Here is a 15,454-nt window from a genome sequence, read left to right as displayed (position 1 = left end):
TTTTTTATTCTGGCTACGGCACTGAAAACAACTGATATAACCGGGATTTTGAGGCAAACATGAAATAACTTTATATAAATACTGTCACATATTATTTCCCTTTTTGCTCATTTACAATAAAAAGTATGGCATCTCTTTAGTTCTGATATAGGAACGCATTCGGCACACCATTTCTTTGCATTGGATTGTCTAGGAAAGTCATTATTCAATGGCAATATATGCAGAGGGAAAATTGCCGCCTGTTTACGTACCGGACACTAGCAATACATCCTCAATATCAAGCATGTCAATTTAACCGAACAGAGAATTCCTATGAGACTGTGCAAGAAAGTTTGAGTATTGAACGGAAGATGCAGAACTGTTTCATACAAAATTAACTCTGTGAGAGCTGGTGTGGATATTGGTTATATGAGAGTCATATGTAACGCTCCCTCGTAGTGAATGTGTGCATGGACATGTCGGAACGGTTCGAGGAATTGCTACATTAAGGAAAATATCGTTTCAACTTAAACTGGTGTATTGGTGCACATTTAAAGTTGGTGTATATTTCAAGTCTTTCGAAACAACAATATAACTAGGCTGGATTTAGAACGTTTAAGGTAAAAATATTTTAAAAAATGGGGTAAATAATTGTTTCAGTTGAGGAAATAAATTTATTTCACCGATGGAGCACAAAAGGTTACATTTCACGAGTGGCTTTGTCACGAACGAAGTTTTTTTGTGTTAACAAAGTGAAATATATTGCAAGCTTACACAGAAACATTTTTTTTCTTTTCATATAAAAGTTATTAAATGTTATGTAAAATCCCAATGGTTTGTCTTTATGATTTTACATAATTGTTCTTCTTGACTTCAATAATATAACATTTTTGCAGTAGATGGTGATCTTAATTGTTATGATGTCATGTATTTTACCTTGTGCATTGGCAGTTTTAACGATAAATCATTTTTCACTTATTGAAGGATCAAACATGGGTGTGTGTGTGGGGGGGGGGGTGCCGGAAAGTAAATTATAATGTTTTATTGATATTTCACCTTCGCCAATGACGTCCTACTGTATAAAACGTGATTGATTTTCCTTCCCAAAACTTTGTGCGATTACATTCCTTCTTTACAGCGAAAATGGCCGAAAAACAACATTGAATTTTTATTTCTATACACATGTTATTTAAACGATCCATTAATTAGTCCACCATTATTTTTTCAACAACCCACTATAAAGCTAGAAATGAATACATAAAACACGTTTTCTATTCCATATCTATCTTGTTTCATGTTTTCTACATACTATGGCTACATTTCAGACCATAACAAATTGAACTTTTAATCGAAGAATTAAACACAATTCTTTTGCCTAAATCCAAAAAGTCCGTTATTTTTTGGCGCCTCCACCAAAAATTGTGTCGATATTGGCCTCTTTTCGTAGAATTTCTTCAAAAGTTTCCAAATAAATGTTTAATACATGCTTTCAATATTCTGATCAAAATAAATAATACCTGATTGATTTTGAAAAACATAAGCTTTGATGTAAATCTCAATATGAACCGGCAAATTGCAACATCATCATCAGAAACGGAAGTCGGTAACAAATCGGGAAAAAACACACACAAAAAACATTTTCTTTGATAAAACGTAAAAATAAATTGCAAAGTTTATGTGAAAATAAACGAAAGCCAAAGAGTTTTAAATAAATCTTGGCGATGAACCAAGGGAATAGATAATTATAGATAATTCGGCAGAAAATTTAAATGTGTTGACTAAGAGGCCTGACTTAATCTACTACAAAAAATCAAAACGTCCTCAGCCAATATCAGCTTTTATTTAGTTTACTTTCCAACAGCAATGAACTCGTGAGATAAATGTAATATTCATATTCCCAAGAACATATAGGTTTATAAGTTACTGTGAAGATACTAGGTCACTGTATTAAACATTCACCACTGTACATTACATATTCTTATGAAATGGCAAATACTTATCGATGGCAGTTTAATACCACTGAAAAGAGTTTTGGATTCGATTTGTACAGCCTGTGAACAAAATTGTCAAAACATTATTACCACGCTTCTCTAGCCTACTATATTTCAACTCTTCCTGTGCTTTTATTGTCTTTCTGTTAGCCACCAAGCACAAAAATATAAACGACGTTTAGTAGGGTCTGCCTGTATCACGTAGCAGGCGCCAGAACCTTTCGTGAAAAAATAAAACATACAATGCATTACGTCTGTAAGATGAAATTTCGGAAGTGAACCTAGCGTGAAGCTAACGCAAGAATATGGAAACATGGTGTATGTTGAAGCGGGCCTTGCAAAATTTTTAACTCGTGCAACTGAACGAATGGGCAGTGATATTCGAGTGTTTGAATTTAATACTGCCGTGCTACTTCTTAAATTCAGGGAGCAAGTCTAGTTGAAACTATGGTACGTTAATCAGATGTTAAGGGGTATGATTGTTTTGTAAATTGTCCATTTACAGTCCGACAGAGACATATTTCGGAATAGGGAAATGTAAAAAAAATCAACTTTTTTTTTCTGAACGACGCCATTTTCACTACCTTGGCTAAAAGTCAAGCTTAAACATAATTAATCCTGTTTACATTCATTACGTCTCATGCAGAAGGTCCAAGCTATATATTTTTAATCTGATTTTTATCATGTCAAATCCATCAGAAAATGCCCATAGAGTTGCATCTTTGTGAATAATGTATTACGTGTGCATATTGTTTTCGAAGCGTTAGGTTATAATGGAAACTCTTAAAAGCTTTAGCTGCAAAGAATGCGAAGACCATCCAGCTAAACGTCTTGTAACAACGATTTATGTGTCTGTCCTGCTATTTTCGCTGAATATTGAATGAACTGAAAGTGAAAATGCAACCCAAAGTCTGCATTAATATCCTTTATATATTTTAAATAATATATAAAGGGGACATCGATTGTTTATTGGAGTATAATGAGAGTCATATGTAACGCTCGCACAGAGTCATGTCAAGGGACATTTTTAAAAGGTTCGAAGGATTGTTATATAAAGGAAAATATCGTTTCAATTTAATTTTGTTTATTGGTGTACATTGAGAGTCATACGTTACGCCCGCTCGTAGAGAATGTGTGCATTGACATTTTCGAACTGTTCGAAGATATGTTCAGGCAAATATCGTTTCAATTTAATTTCGTGTATTAGTGTACGATAAAAGTTGGAGCAATTTTCAACTATAGCGACGCAACTATATAACTTGGCTGGAATTTTAACGTTTAAGGTAAAATTATTATTTAACAGTTGATAATAATTTGCTTCAGTTCAGAAAAGCAATATATTTCACCGAGTGAGCACAAAAGCTTAAATTTCACGAGTGGCATAGCCACTACCGAAAGAAGTATTTTTTTAGTGTTGACAAGGTGAGAAATATTGCAAGCTTACACAGAAACATTTTCATCTTTATATTTAATAATAATATAATGTTATGTAAAATCCTAATGGTTTTTCTTTATGCTTTTACATAATTTGCACTTTTTGACTTAGATAATGCGGTAAAATAAATTGTTATAATTTCATATGTGTTAACATGTAATCAGGCAATTCTAAACGATTAAGCTTAATTTACTTTTTGAAGGGCGAAAAGTGGTTTCTTTTGTCGGAAACATACATTATAGTCTAATTCATGCTTATATTTCATCAACATGAATAATTAAGTGATATTTAACCTGCAAATTGAGTAAACCTCAAAATGACGTCATACAGGAGATAACGTCATTGATATTTCTTCCAAAAACTTTGTGCGATAACCTTTCATCTTTGCAGTGAAACGACCTGAAATGAGTTTAACATGTAAATTATTTTTCAATTGACGAGCTGTTTGTAATGGTCAGTTTATAAGGTTATAATTCATCGTTACTCTTCAATAAACCACTGCTTGAAATAAAGCACGAAATGTATACATAAAACACGTTTTCGTTTCCATATAAATATATCGTTCCATGTTACTTATATAAAATGACTACGATTTAGGCCACCAGAAATTTTTCAGTTTGTCGTCGGATTTACTACAGCTGGAACGTTATTACATGCGACTGCACCTAGAATTTTGCCGATATTGACCTTTTTTTCGTAATACGTCTTAAAAAGTTTACAAAATTAATGTTTAATATAATCTTTCAATTTTGGTAAATATTACAAATGCCTGTTTGTGAAAAACATATAAACTTTATGTTCAATAAGTAAATCTTGAAATTTAAACATCTTCGACGGGAAAGGATGTCGATAACTTGAGAGTTTCAACGATAACAAATCTGAAATTTAAAATGCATTTTTTTTTAGATATAACGTATATATCAAACTGTCTGAATGGTGTGTTAATCACATGCAAATGCTTCATACTTTCCTGAAACATTAACAAACATGTCAGTTAACAGATTGCACTTAAGAATTTGAAGTGAAGAACTTACTAAGGGTTTGCTCATGATTTAAACTCTGGAAGCAATGATAATCATAACTGTCCAGAGAATCTGCTATGCTGCAAATATGTGAAGGTGAATAAAATGTACTTTTCGCTGGCCTTCAGAATGTTTTTGTTTATATATTTATGATCTAAATCGCAGTTTAACGCATCGTTATATGTTTAAAATGGCCAAAAATCGCTCGCTCACCCCAATTTGTTTTCTTGAAAATCCGAAGAACAGAAAATTTGGTGAGGCCTTTAGAAAACGTATAACAAATAATAAAAATAAAAAATATAAAGGGATTTTTTGTTAACGCCTTATAAAAAATGATAGCAAGAGCTCGATAGCTTATGCCATAGACTGAGACTGTAACTATTTCTTTGAATCAGCAGTTGTCCGTGTTTTTCTCTTTTCATTGTTCCAAACTATGGATGTTGAAGTAAAATAATATATTTTAGTAATTGTTGTTGGTCGAAGAGTTTTTGAAGGGATAAGATGGATATTCAAAGGAATTATACATTGACAACGTGGAAAAATGAGTGCAAGAAACATTATATAAATACTTCATTTGCGCAGAGTATTTGTTTTGATCTTCGATGTGTTCGTATAGAATGCTGAAAATAGTGCCAATCAGACAATAAATGTTTACAATGTGGCAGTTCCAAGTCATCCTTGGTGACACAATAATCAACCAATAATCGAACTTTTTTCAGGAAAATAGCTGCAACCACAAAGGATGATTCACCTATCAGCCAAGACTTTGTCAACAAAATGGCTTCACCTGTTTTGCATAACGACATCTCTTCTGTGTCAAGTAACTGGTTTTAAGAATATGTCCACCTCATCAACACCATCGATACAGTTCTTTACTAGCCTGGAAAAGGAAAATGGCGCAAGGTCTCAGTTGCAATCTGCTAGTATTCATAAATCACAAAGGTTGTGTTTATATAGTTATCCGCGCATTGCACCTGCACAACAACCATGCATGCACTCATGCACTGTCTGTTTAAGAGTTTAGTTGTAGATGTATGTAGAACGACGCATGTGCCTACTTCATAGCAGCTGCTTGAACATTTACCAATGACTGCAGAGAGAAACATTGTGTTTTTTCCCACCACTTAGCATTCGACTACATATACCCTTAGGAGTAATATTCTCTTTAGCATTCTTCAGTTAATGTCACATACTCCTTTTCCATTTTCATTGCAATAGTATGTGTGTGTTTTACAATCACTATGGCATATTTATTGACAAGCAATATCTGATTATATGTTTTCTGCCATCTGTTAATAGGCAAAAGACTTTGGATCAGCTGCTACAAGGCTATGACCCGAGGATTCCACCTAATTATGAAGAAGGTAAAACATGCATACCAATCGTCTCTCATAGTGAGACGATAATTGTTTTGTTTATTTGTAGAAGGCAAGCGCCAGAAGAGTTACCAATTAAACAAACCTAATATTGGCGCTAACGTTAAGTACAGCAGGAAATTGACTCGCGTACAATTTACGATACGTCACATTTAAAAGGCACTCGCGTATATTGTTTGACAAAGTATGATTTTCATGGTAATGCATATGAAAACACTTATTTTATCATTATTTTACTATGTGATACCGAAATTGCAGAAAAGTATTCAATGGAAGAATAGAAACAAGATTTTTTTACGCAGGTAAGTTTTTTTTAGAAAAACGACGCCCTAGCTACTAGGACACAATTACTTTTTAACACTCGATGAATAATTGTACGTTTTGAGAATACATTGATAACATAACGTGATAATGTGAATCAACCAATCATTTTACAACAAATCGCTGAAACTCGTTAGTTAAGTATTCAAAATGGTGGTCTTCAGAGACGAAATTTGAGCAAATATCAACATTCGCTGAAGGGTTCCATCTGTCAGTGTTTCAGTTTTAACAATCCTTATGATAAGCCACACTTTATCTCGTAATACATTTGGTTTCGTGAAAAGTGCATTTTACAAACTATGAGCGAAATATTTAAGGGCTTATTATTTACCAATTAAATTCAGCATTAGATTTAAGATGTCTTCCTGAGCTGTTGAAATATCGGATTTACTTTCTTAACAATTAATTGCAGTTCCTAATTAGTTAGTGTTATATAGCATATCTTTGTTTAATGATTCTGCAATAGGTGTACGCATGGGATTAAATGCTTGTTTGGCTGTAATAGTTCGAGGTACTGAAAATGACAGCATAAGATATTTAATATTTTTGAAATGGAGGAATACAAATTAACACTTGCAGTATTACGAATGTATCTACAGTCTCAGTTAACTGACTTTTTCTGACGGTTTCTAAATAAATAGCCTTAATTTCCTCAGATGGAAACGTTTGCAACATTTAAGGGTTTGCTTAATTATTTTTATACTCTAGAGTTTTATGTTAAAACATCTTATTGAAGATTTAATTAAATTTTGGTAAGTGTTTGTTTTTATTCATAAGACTAAAACCGATGATGCTAAACATATAACCGAGTCGGCGTGATTTTATGGTTACTATAAAGATGCAGATATTATTGTACAGAACTCGTCGCATGATATATATCAGCAATATCGCAGTATGCTACATTCTTTAAAAAAAACTTAGAAACAACACTGCTGTTAGAAATGAATAAGCTAAGTATATTATATATATTGTCAGACATGTAGTCAAGTTTCCATGTTAACAAAATAATCGCAAAATCGGCCTGCTTGAGTATGTGATTCGCAGTGTCCTTCCTCCAGTGATACTTCTAATGGGTTTGTCAATGGAAAATATGATGAACAGTCATTATTTTGGTTTTAAAACGACATTTAAGAATGGGTTTCAAATACTTACGAATCAATGTTTTTGGTGAGACGTTAATGGGTTTTTTTTGTAATTTACCTGAAAGTATTTTTGTAATAAATATAATCTCATATTATTCCAGCCCTAAATTTGATTTGTAATTAAGAAAAATCTGTTTGAAAACAATACTCAATACTTTCAGACTACATTGATAATCAATCTCACAATAAAATAGAAGTTATTCCTAAGAGAAAAACCGTTACAAATACAACCCAAACAAAGTTCAAACAGTTTCGCCTTGTTTCAGATTTCCCAGTAAAAGTGCTTGTGCAGCTGCACATAACCAACATTGACAGCATTAGCGAGTCAAATATGGTAAGTTGAAGTACAATCAGTGCCCATATTAACTTGTAAGGGAAACAAGGAAAGATCTCGTTTTCTTAGTTAGACGAAACGTCAAAAGGTCAGGCTTATAAGTGTCACTCCTAAAATGACGTTAATTTGTCGTTTTGTTGTAATATAATCAGGATAACGTATTTGTTACAGTAAACTTGCTAAGTTGTTTAAATCTATACTTTACTTTTGCAAAAAAAAAAATAACCAAATCTAGTATTATTTTTTCGAACCTGCAATACAATTCTTAATGTTGAAGGAAACATTTCTAACATAGTTTTATTGTTAAAGGCAACAAAGATCATTAAAGTTTGTTCGCCAAAATAATTATACAATGTACGTCCTTATGTTAGAATTAACGTTATTTGGTATTTTCAGAACATATGAAAATAATCTTATATATTTCATTGATTTTTTTTTATCAAAAAACAGACGAAACTACTTTAAGCTAAAATGTTGTCTTTTACGTCGCATGATTATGTTAATATGTCATCCACTTAAAAGATTTGTAAAACTTATAAAGGTCGTTCACAATTATTATTTCTAACTGTTAAACTTTTACATAAAGTCTGAATATGTTGTTATTATTTTATTTCGTAACATAGGCAGAAACAGATATATTCTAATCTAAATTCACAAACAGACTTTGTCGAAGATATTAATTTCCTTTACATCGGCCATGTGCTTGCGTTGTCGAAGATTTTAATTTCCTTTACACCGGCCATGTGCTTGCTTTGATTAAAATTGTCAAAAGGGGTGAAAACAATTTGTTGGCATTTCCAATTTTGGTCACCAGTATCCTTACTCAGTTCACATAAATAAAACGATTGCTTAAGACATTTATATTTTAAAATAAATGCATTTGAACAACAAGATACAATCCAACAAAATGTTCATGTAAAGGTTAATGCAAAATGAAAATCAGATTTCAGAATTGGTACATATAAAGTGATTATGGTAAGAGTCTAGTCTGTTATAGATATCTCTTTGTCGATAGGATTTCTCAATCGGGATGTTTCTGCGACAAAAATGGAATGATACGCGACTGAAGTACACGGCACTTCCCCGCCTCAAAGCTCTTGAGCTGGACTCTCGAATGATGGACAAAGTTTGGGTCCCTGACCTTTTCATAGCCAATGAGAAGCAAGCACATTTCCACGTGGTTACTGTGCCCAATAAATTGATGCACATTTATCCCGAAGGAAGTGTCCATTACAGCGTCAGGTATGGGACAGCTTTTTAGATTGCAGATTATTTGTATTTGATATCAAACTGAAAATATTTGACATAAACTTTTAAACATAAACCCAGTGCCATTAAACTGGGTTTATGTTTAAACTTTTTGCTACTGAGATTGTTTCTGCAGCTTTTTGCATAAATATTTTAATCCATTCATTTAAAGTAAGGTTCGATTTCAGTCATGTTTTTTGCGTTGAGATGTCACGAACTGCTGCATGCACACAATTAAAGGCTTAATTGTACTTAAGTATATTGAGATTATACGAGTTTGTCTCTAGTTCATCGTCGATTGTGCTCTTGTCTTGTGCCTCTTATTTTTTGATTTTTTGACAACTAGGTTTGTCTCGGTAGTAATCTTTGTATAATGACCACTAAGAATCGGTTCAATTGATAAAGAAATACATCTTTATCATATATTGTTTTTGTCTTTTTACGGTCCATTGTAGAATAACAGCAACGTTAAAATGCAGCATGGATCTCCGGAAGTATCCTCTTGACAATCAAACCTGCAATGTTATAATGGAAAGTTGTAAGTCATCTCATCATTATGTACTTGAATAATCATTTCAATTAAAAGATATTTCCATTGACGAATGTGCATTATGCGGATAATCTATAATTGTTTGCAGTGTTAAGTAGTTAAATGTTGTATTCATATTTTACTTGAATTATGTGTACGCGTGCACTAACAATTACACAATCAATTGTAAATAAACAGTTTATATTTTAACTGGCCTCCTTGAATTCTGTTTTTCAGAAATACTAGTACATTCAAGAATAATCTGATAATAGCCGAGTCATTTAATTGTGATTGTCTATTTATTTCAAACATTAATCTTACTTCTCTCGTTTTTGTTCTTTGTGTTATTCTAAAGTAGGTAATATTGTTCAATTAGACGGATACAGCACGGACAACCTTGTGTTTGGCTGGAATCCTCTTCCGGTGACGCACGACAATCGCTTGGTGCAGTCACAGTTCCAGTTTGGCGCCATGGAAACCCTACGGTGTGACAAAGCATACGTAGGAGGTATGGACGGACGGACAGGTGACTGCACGATTTGTAATTATTGTACAAAGTACAGCATGGTAGAAAACTGTTGTTTTGTTTTGTGTTATTAGTGGTACATCAGTTATAGTAAGCAATAGCGTGGTAATTGTGGGCCAAGGCCAATAATTGCACGGATTGTATCAATTATTATTGGCTTGTCGATATGATCTTCAGAGTGTGCTAAATGTGGTATCTGGAATGTAGCAGAGGAATGTTTTATTCGTAATGATATGATTTTTTTAACCGTTGCATTATATGTTTTTATCTACTGTGTCAAGATCCCCGTCGAAGTTGTATTGCATGCTTCACATGCAAATGTAGTTGCATGGTGACAATGACAGGCGAAGAGCACCTATTCCTGTATACTAACTAGTACAATAGCATCGGCCTCGCAGGCTGTTCCTCCTTCGATAGTGACACAATATTTTTATCTGTTCACACATTCAGCTGCGGGTTGTTTGTTAGTCCATGCTATATCTTCCTGATAATAGTCTGAATTCAAACACATTCATTGTAATTTGTTATAGTCAACTACACGTGCATCATGCTGCAGTTTGAAATGGTGAGAAGTTTTGGCTACTACATCATCCAGGTCTACATCCCCTCCATACTCATCGTGATCCTTTCGTGGGTATCATTTTGGCTCGACATTGATGCCGTACCTGCCCGAATTTCTCTCGGTCTTCTTACGGTGCTCACGATGACAACACAGAGCGCGGGTGCGAGGTCAGCTCTGCCAAGGGTCTCCTATGTCAAAGGTTAGTTTGTGATGAGTACTAGTATTTCCTTGCATGTTTGGCGTTTGTTTTTTTATAATTTTGTAAATTGAAAGTTCCAGTTGTTTTTACATGAAGAAAACTGCACAACACCTCAAGTACCACATCCAATACTTTTCAAAAATGGCCTGTTTGAAAGCTCGATGGTTATAATGTGTTTGCCTCAAAATCTGAAGTTACAACAAAACTTCCGGTTTTCTTCAGGAATAGACGTCTGGATGGCGGCGTGTCTCATATTCGTGTTTTCGGCGTTGATAGAATTTGCTTACGTTAACGTAAATTCCCGTGTAGAAAGGCGTCGTCGAGCGAGCTCTCATCCTGCCTCAGGATCCATGTCCAGCGACATGCTTAGTAAAAATGGACGAGAGGTATATTTACAAATACATAGTAAGGATGCATTTCTCTAAATGATTACATTATTATGTTTGTTCATAACGCTTACAATTCAACATAAGATCCAAAATTCTGTCTAGATTAAAGTATTCAAGAGTTAAATCATATACGTGTCCTTTGTTTTCAGATTATTATAGAAAAAAAGGGACCACCCCTCAGACGTTTAAGCATGTTCACCCCAAGCCGGGAAAAAGCGCGAACAACGGACAGGTTTTCGCGTTTTGCATTTCCAACGTCGTTCATCGTATTTAATACTGCATATTGGAGTGTGTATACATTTTGGACGCCTGATCCATCTGATGTTCAATAGTGTCATTATTTACGAGTTTTGTAAAATGTGGATATATATGTTTAATTTTTATATTTCAATACATACTTAATGTTATTGTTGCTAAGGTCGTTTTGTGTGCACACATCTTTTGTACATCGCACATTTTTATTAGTAAAATTATAAAGATAACAGTTTTCCTCCTTTTATATTGCAAATGCACTATATTTTTGTATAGAAAAATGAGTGTTTAATCCCACTTACGAACGCAGATTAACATAAAACGTGCAAAAAGAATTGAAAATCGTTATTACATTTGTGAAAAATATGGAATACAGTTTTATCCGGAGAAAGACAGAAATTGGAAAAGAATTGATTTACTATCCTTGTAAGGAGAAGAAGAAGAATCCATTTCGGCTTAAGTGCACTTGATTATTTATCAGTTGAATGACCCTTTGCAGAGTTCTTTTGAAGACGATGTCGCACCCGTATCTTGTGGTATTAAACAGAGATCCGCTATATGAAGTCTCTTCGTCAAATCTTATACTCAATAATTTTTAATCTGTCTTAACCAAACAAAGATGATGAGTTTTATGTTTTAGTTTCTTATCAATTTAAATACTGGCTTAAGTTAAATTCCCGCAAATATGTTACAAAATAACGAAGATAAACACCAAAATAGTTTTAAATAATACAAAGGTCGACTCAGATCTTTATTGCTTGAGCAACTATAATAATATAGGCGGAGGAAACGGTAAGCATGCATAGCCGAGAAGAACATTCAGCTCTTTTGCTTGCCATGTTCAGAGCTCCCGGTAGACTTCAGGCAAATAAAAGATTCACGGAACACAAATCTTATGCATCCCACATACTGTAGAAAACAGACAGAGAACTACAGTTTATGTTTGTCAGCAGTTAAACACACGAACGAAACAGCGAGACAGCTCAAAACTGTTATATAAAGCTTAATAGAAGCAGGTTGCAATCAACAAAAAGGATATGACATCACTCAAGGCTATAAGCCAGGAACATCCAAACATTTTTCAACATTGAGGTAGTCAATGATTATTATGTTTTGTCCACATTTATCATTATATGTGTGTACTTTGCAGGATAAAATGAAACCTAATATCTCAGATATGAAGAACTTTCGTTTATCATAGCAAACACTAGTTTCTGAATCTGGCTCAAAGGACACCTGAAATTATCAAAAAGGACTTCTCTGATATTTGGATAATTATGCTATTTCTGTTTATTGTATTTTGTCGATGTCAGAGCTGGAAACGTGATAGTATTTATTTAATTATAGGACAAGCAACTCCCATGGCGGTCTACATTCCTTTGATAAACTGAATTATTATTGACTTTAGAGTTTATATTGGATTGAATGTATCTTCCTAGTGTCATTTTCAGTAAAAATTCTTTTTGTCAAAAAATCCTGGCTGTAGAAAACAAATCCTTTGTTGCTCAAGGATTTGCATCACTAAAACAAATTCTGACACCCCTGTTATTAGACAGAAAGCGGTTTAAAATAAAATTAACCAAGTACGTATGCAATGTTCTTCAAGTAAAGCATTAAACATCTTCGAAAGAATATACGTTTTTAAGAGTTTACCATCAAAAGTGTAAATTCTGTTTAATGAAACAACGAAAACTAAAGGGACAATCCTTGTAATCTAACATTAAAAAACCTGTTTGGAGACTCATGGCAAGGGCCCAAACGAAATCATTCATAAACATTATACAAACCTAATTGTAATATAAAAGTCTTAAATTAAAACAAAATGAACATTAAGTGTTGGTTTTTGTCTGACACAACAACCATCAAGCAAATAGTTTATTACACAGACTTCAGTCAACAAGGGCACTGCAAAGGATAAAAGACAAAAATAAGCCACTCGATAAAAGTATACATGTCAATCGAAACTTAAGTATAGTATTCGTACATTTGAAATTGAGTGAATAATTTAAAAGTCAACTGAAAAATAAACATTAAATGACAATCGATGTCCTCTGCAAAATGGAAGATACTTCCGTGTTTGTGATTAAAGCTGCTTCATTGAAAATCCACATAGTTACTAATTACATCCAAACCTTATCTCCCAGAGGAGCTAACAAATTCAAGATCGTACGCGACACCCTAACTCGAGATTTGATGCTGGAATGATTTTGTTATTGGGATGCTTCTTTTGAACATAGACATTTGCATCGGACAGCTGCTATCGGCTAACTATAAATAGTTGTTTGCGGCCTCGGCTGATTATAGACTACTTTGGTGACACAGACCATGATTATAAAATCAAGTGCAATTGATTGGCTTTTAATCATAACTTATAACATAGTTTATTTCGTTGTAAGCATATACAGCTTATTACTAATTTTAAATCTTTACTGACACATTTGTAAAACTCATATAGCTCTGAAACACTTAATTAGTAATGGAACAATACATCATATCTAAAGTTATGAAACTAAGTTTTTACACGAGAGTGTATATTATCTATAAGGGTTTCAAAAGTCTGAAGACAACTGAAATGTAATTTAAGGACATTCTCTTCCTCCCTGTTTAGACAGAAATAAACTAAATGAAATGTCAAATATACGTACTTGCAAGTACGAAGCGCCGCGTTTAAATACAAAGCATGTAAAACTTAAATATGCTGTCAAACCTTAAACGTTCGACTACTTCTTCGAAAAAAAAAACACGATCTTACAAAAATGGCGTGAAAAAAGGCTTTTGATTTCGTCAGATGAAATGCTATCACTAATCGCTTTGACCGAAACATATGCTAGAAAAGCAAAATGCAAATATTTATTTAATAAATTTGACTGTTCTTTTAGGCACCTAGCCGTCCAAGAGACGATCCTCAGAGCGGCACAAGCATGAGCTATGCTTTTTGGCTTGTATTTTAGTAAAATACACGAGGTAATTATCCAAAAAAACACTGACTTTCTCAACAGAATCCACATTTTAATATTTTCGGTAAAGGATGGCTTCTTTGAAATATTGTGATTCAAAAGTATGTGTTATCATGAATTATAATCTAGATAAAGATGTTCGGGATTGCAAAAGTCATACTTGTAAATTGTTGTATTCTACTTTTCAATGGTTGTGCTTTCTAAAGGGGGATGTAGATATACGCTTTTATTTGTGTTTTATTTGCGCACAAGTCGTTATATACCACATAGACAAAGAAACAACGGGAAAATATAGAGTCTAATGATCGTATTTACAAGGGAATATCAACAATGTGGACAAGCTCAGCTTTTCGGAATTAAACTATTCAGCCTTTATTTGAATAGAACTGATTTTGGCAATGATTGCATTGTGACAATCGTCACCGATTCTTGGTTCAATAACGTAATATAATTTTAAGCTCAAACGTTAAGGCATTTAAGGTCTTTAGTATTGTAATTCTATGTTTATATCTATGAAAATATTTCGATTATTTATACTAAAAACGGCGAGTCAAAATTTGAACAATCAGTATTAGGCGACTTTATACCCTAATGAAGTCAAAGGCATAAATCTATCTTTTAATTCTTAAAAAAATTAATTTTCTAAATCAAACTACAGTGACAAGCAGGGTTATCAAACTTTCAAGAAGAATACGGTCTGGGTGATTTTTTAAAAAAGTTCGTTTTCTTATCCTTAGACAAACCTCAGAGAATCAATTCAGTCGGATGGTCGATTGATTTTACAGTCCAATCAAAACACTCAGTTTCTACCCTAGTTGATTGATCTAACTTAAAATTGTTTATTTAATACGGCCCCAGGACCCAAATTGACCTGAACGAGAAACAACAAAAAACGTACACACACATCACAAAGAAATCGAAAACCTTGATAAATAACTGATAGGATTACCGCCATTAAGCTGTCAGTGAAACACGAGTTCACTCGGTGTTTTTAACTGTTATCCCAACATTTATCAATTATTTCAAAATAGAAAATATAAGCCTCTTCGACGCGAGTATCATTTTGCAAAGAATGAAAAATAAAGTTAAACTAATAATGTCACATGATAAAGTACTTACAAGTTTTCAAAGAAAGGATACATAGATCCTTTGAAAGCGTTTCACGTTTAACGGAAATGAAAATCAACCATAT

General features: G+C 33.4%; 1 protein-coding gene across 3 annotated transcripts; it reads left to right on the top strand.

Moving 5' to 3' along the window:
• The first annotated feature begins 353 nt into the window (after nucleotides 1-353).
• LOC128227776 (glycine receptor subunit alpha-3-like) lies at nucleotides 354-11,527 on the top strand. Of its 3 annotated transcripts, none has more exons than XM_052938622.1 (10): nucleotides 354-599; nucleotides 5,147-5,369; nucleotides 5,727-5,791; nucleotides 7,533-7,600; nucleotides 8,616-8,842; nucleotides 9,304-9,386; nucleotides 9,754-9,885; nucleotides 10,434-10,664; nucleotides 10,887-11,050; nucleotides 11,203-11,527. In XM_052938622.1, the coding sequence occupies exons 2-10, from the start codon at nucleotides 5,170-5,172 to the stop codon at nucleotides 11,383-11,385; spliced, it is 1,353 nt and encodes a 450-aa protein (XP_052794582.1). In that variant the 5' UTR covers nucleotides 354-599; nucleotides 5,147-5,169; the 3' UTR covers nucleotides 11,386-11,527. The 3 variants fall into 3 exon arrangements, with proteins under 3 accessions (XP_052794582.1, XP_052794583.1, XP_052794581.1); XM_052938623.1 differs by having other exon boundaries at nucleotides 356-599; nucleotides 5,147-5,330; nucleotides 9,754-9,903; XM_052938621.1 differs by having other exon boundaries at nucleotides 356-599; nucleotides 9,754-9,903.
• The last annotated feature ends 3,927 nt before the right edge of the window (nucleotides 11,528-15,454 follow it).

The sequence above is a fragment of the Mya arenaria genome, chromosome 3 (genome assembly GCF_026914265.1).
Source record: "Mya arenaria isolate MELC-2E11 chromosome 3, ASM2691426v1".
NCBI classification, from domain to species: Eukaryota; Metazoa; Mollusca; class Bivalvia; order Myida; family Myidae; genus Mya; species Mya arenaria.
This window is presented reverse-complemented; position numbering and strand designations above follow the sequence as displayed.

Coding starts and splice junctions, on each gene's coding strand:
- LOC128227776 (XM_052938621.1), top strand. CDS start 5,170: ATGATTCACCTATCAGCCAAGACTTTGTCAACAAAATGGCTTCACCTG. Junction 5,792..7,532: donor TCCACCTAATTATGAAGAAG/GTAAAACATGCA, acceptor GCCTTGTTTCAG/ATTTCCCAGTAAAAGTGCTT. Junction 9,387..9,753: donor CAATGTTATAATGGAAAGTT/GTAAGTCATCTC, acceptor TTGTTCAATTAG/ACGGATACAGCACGGACAAC.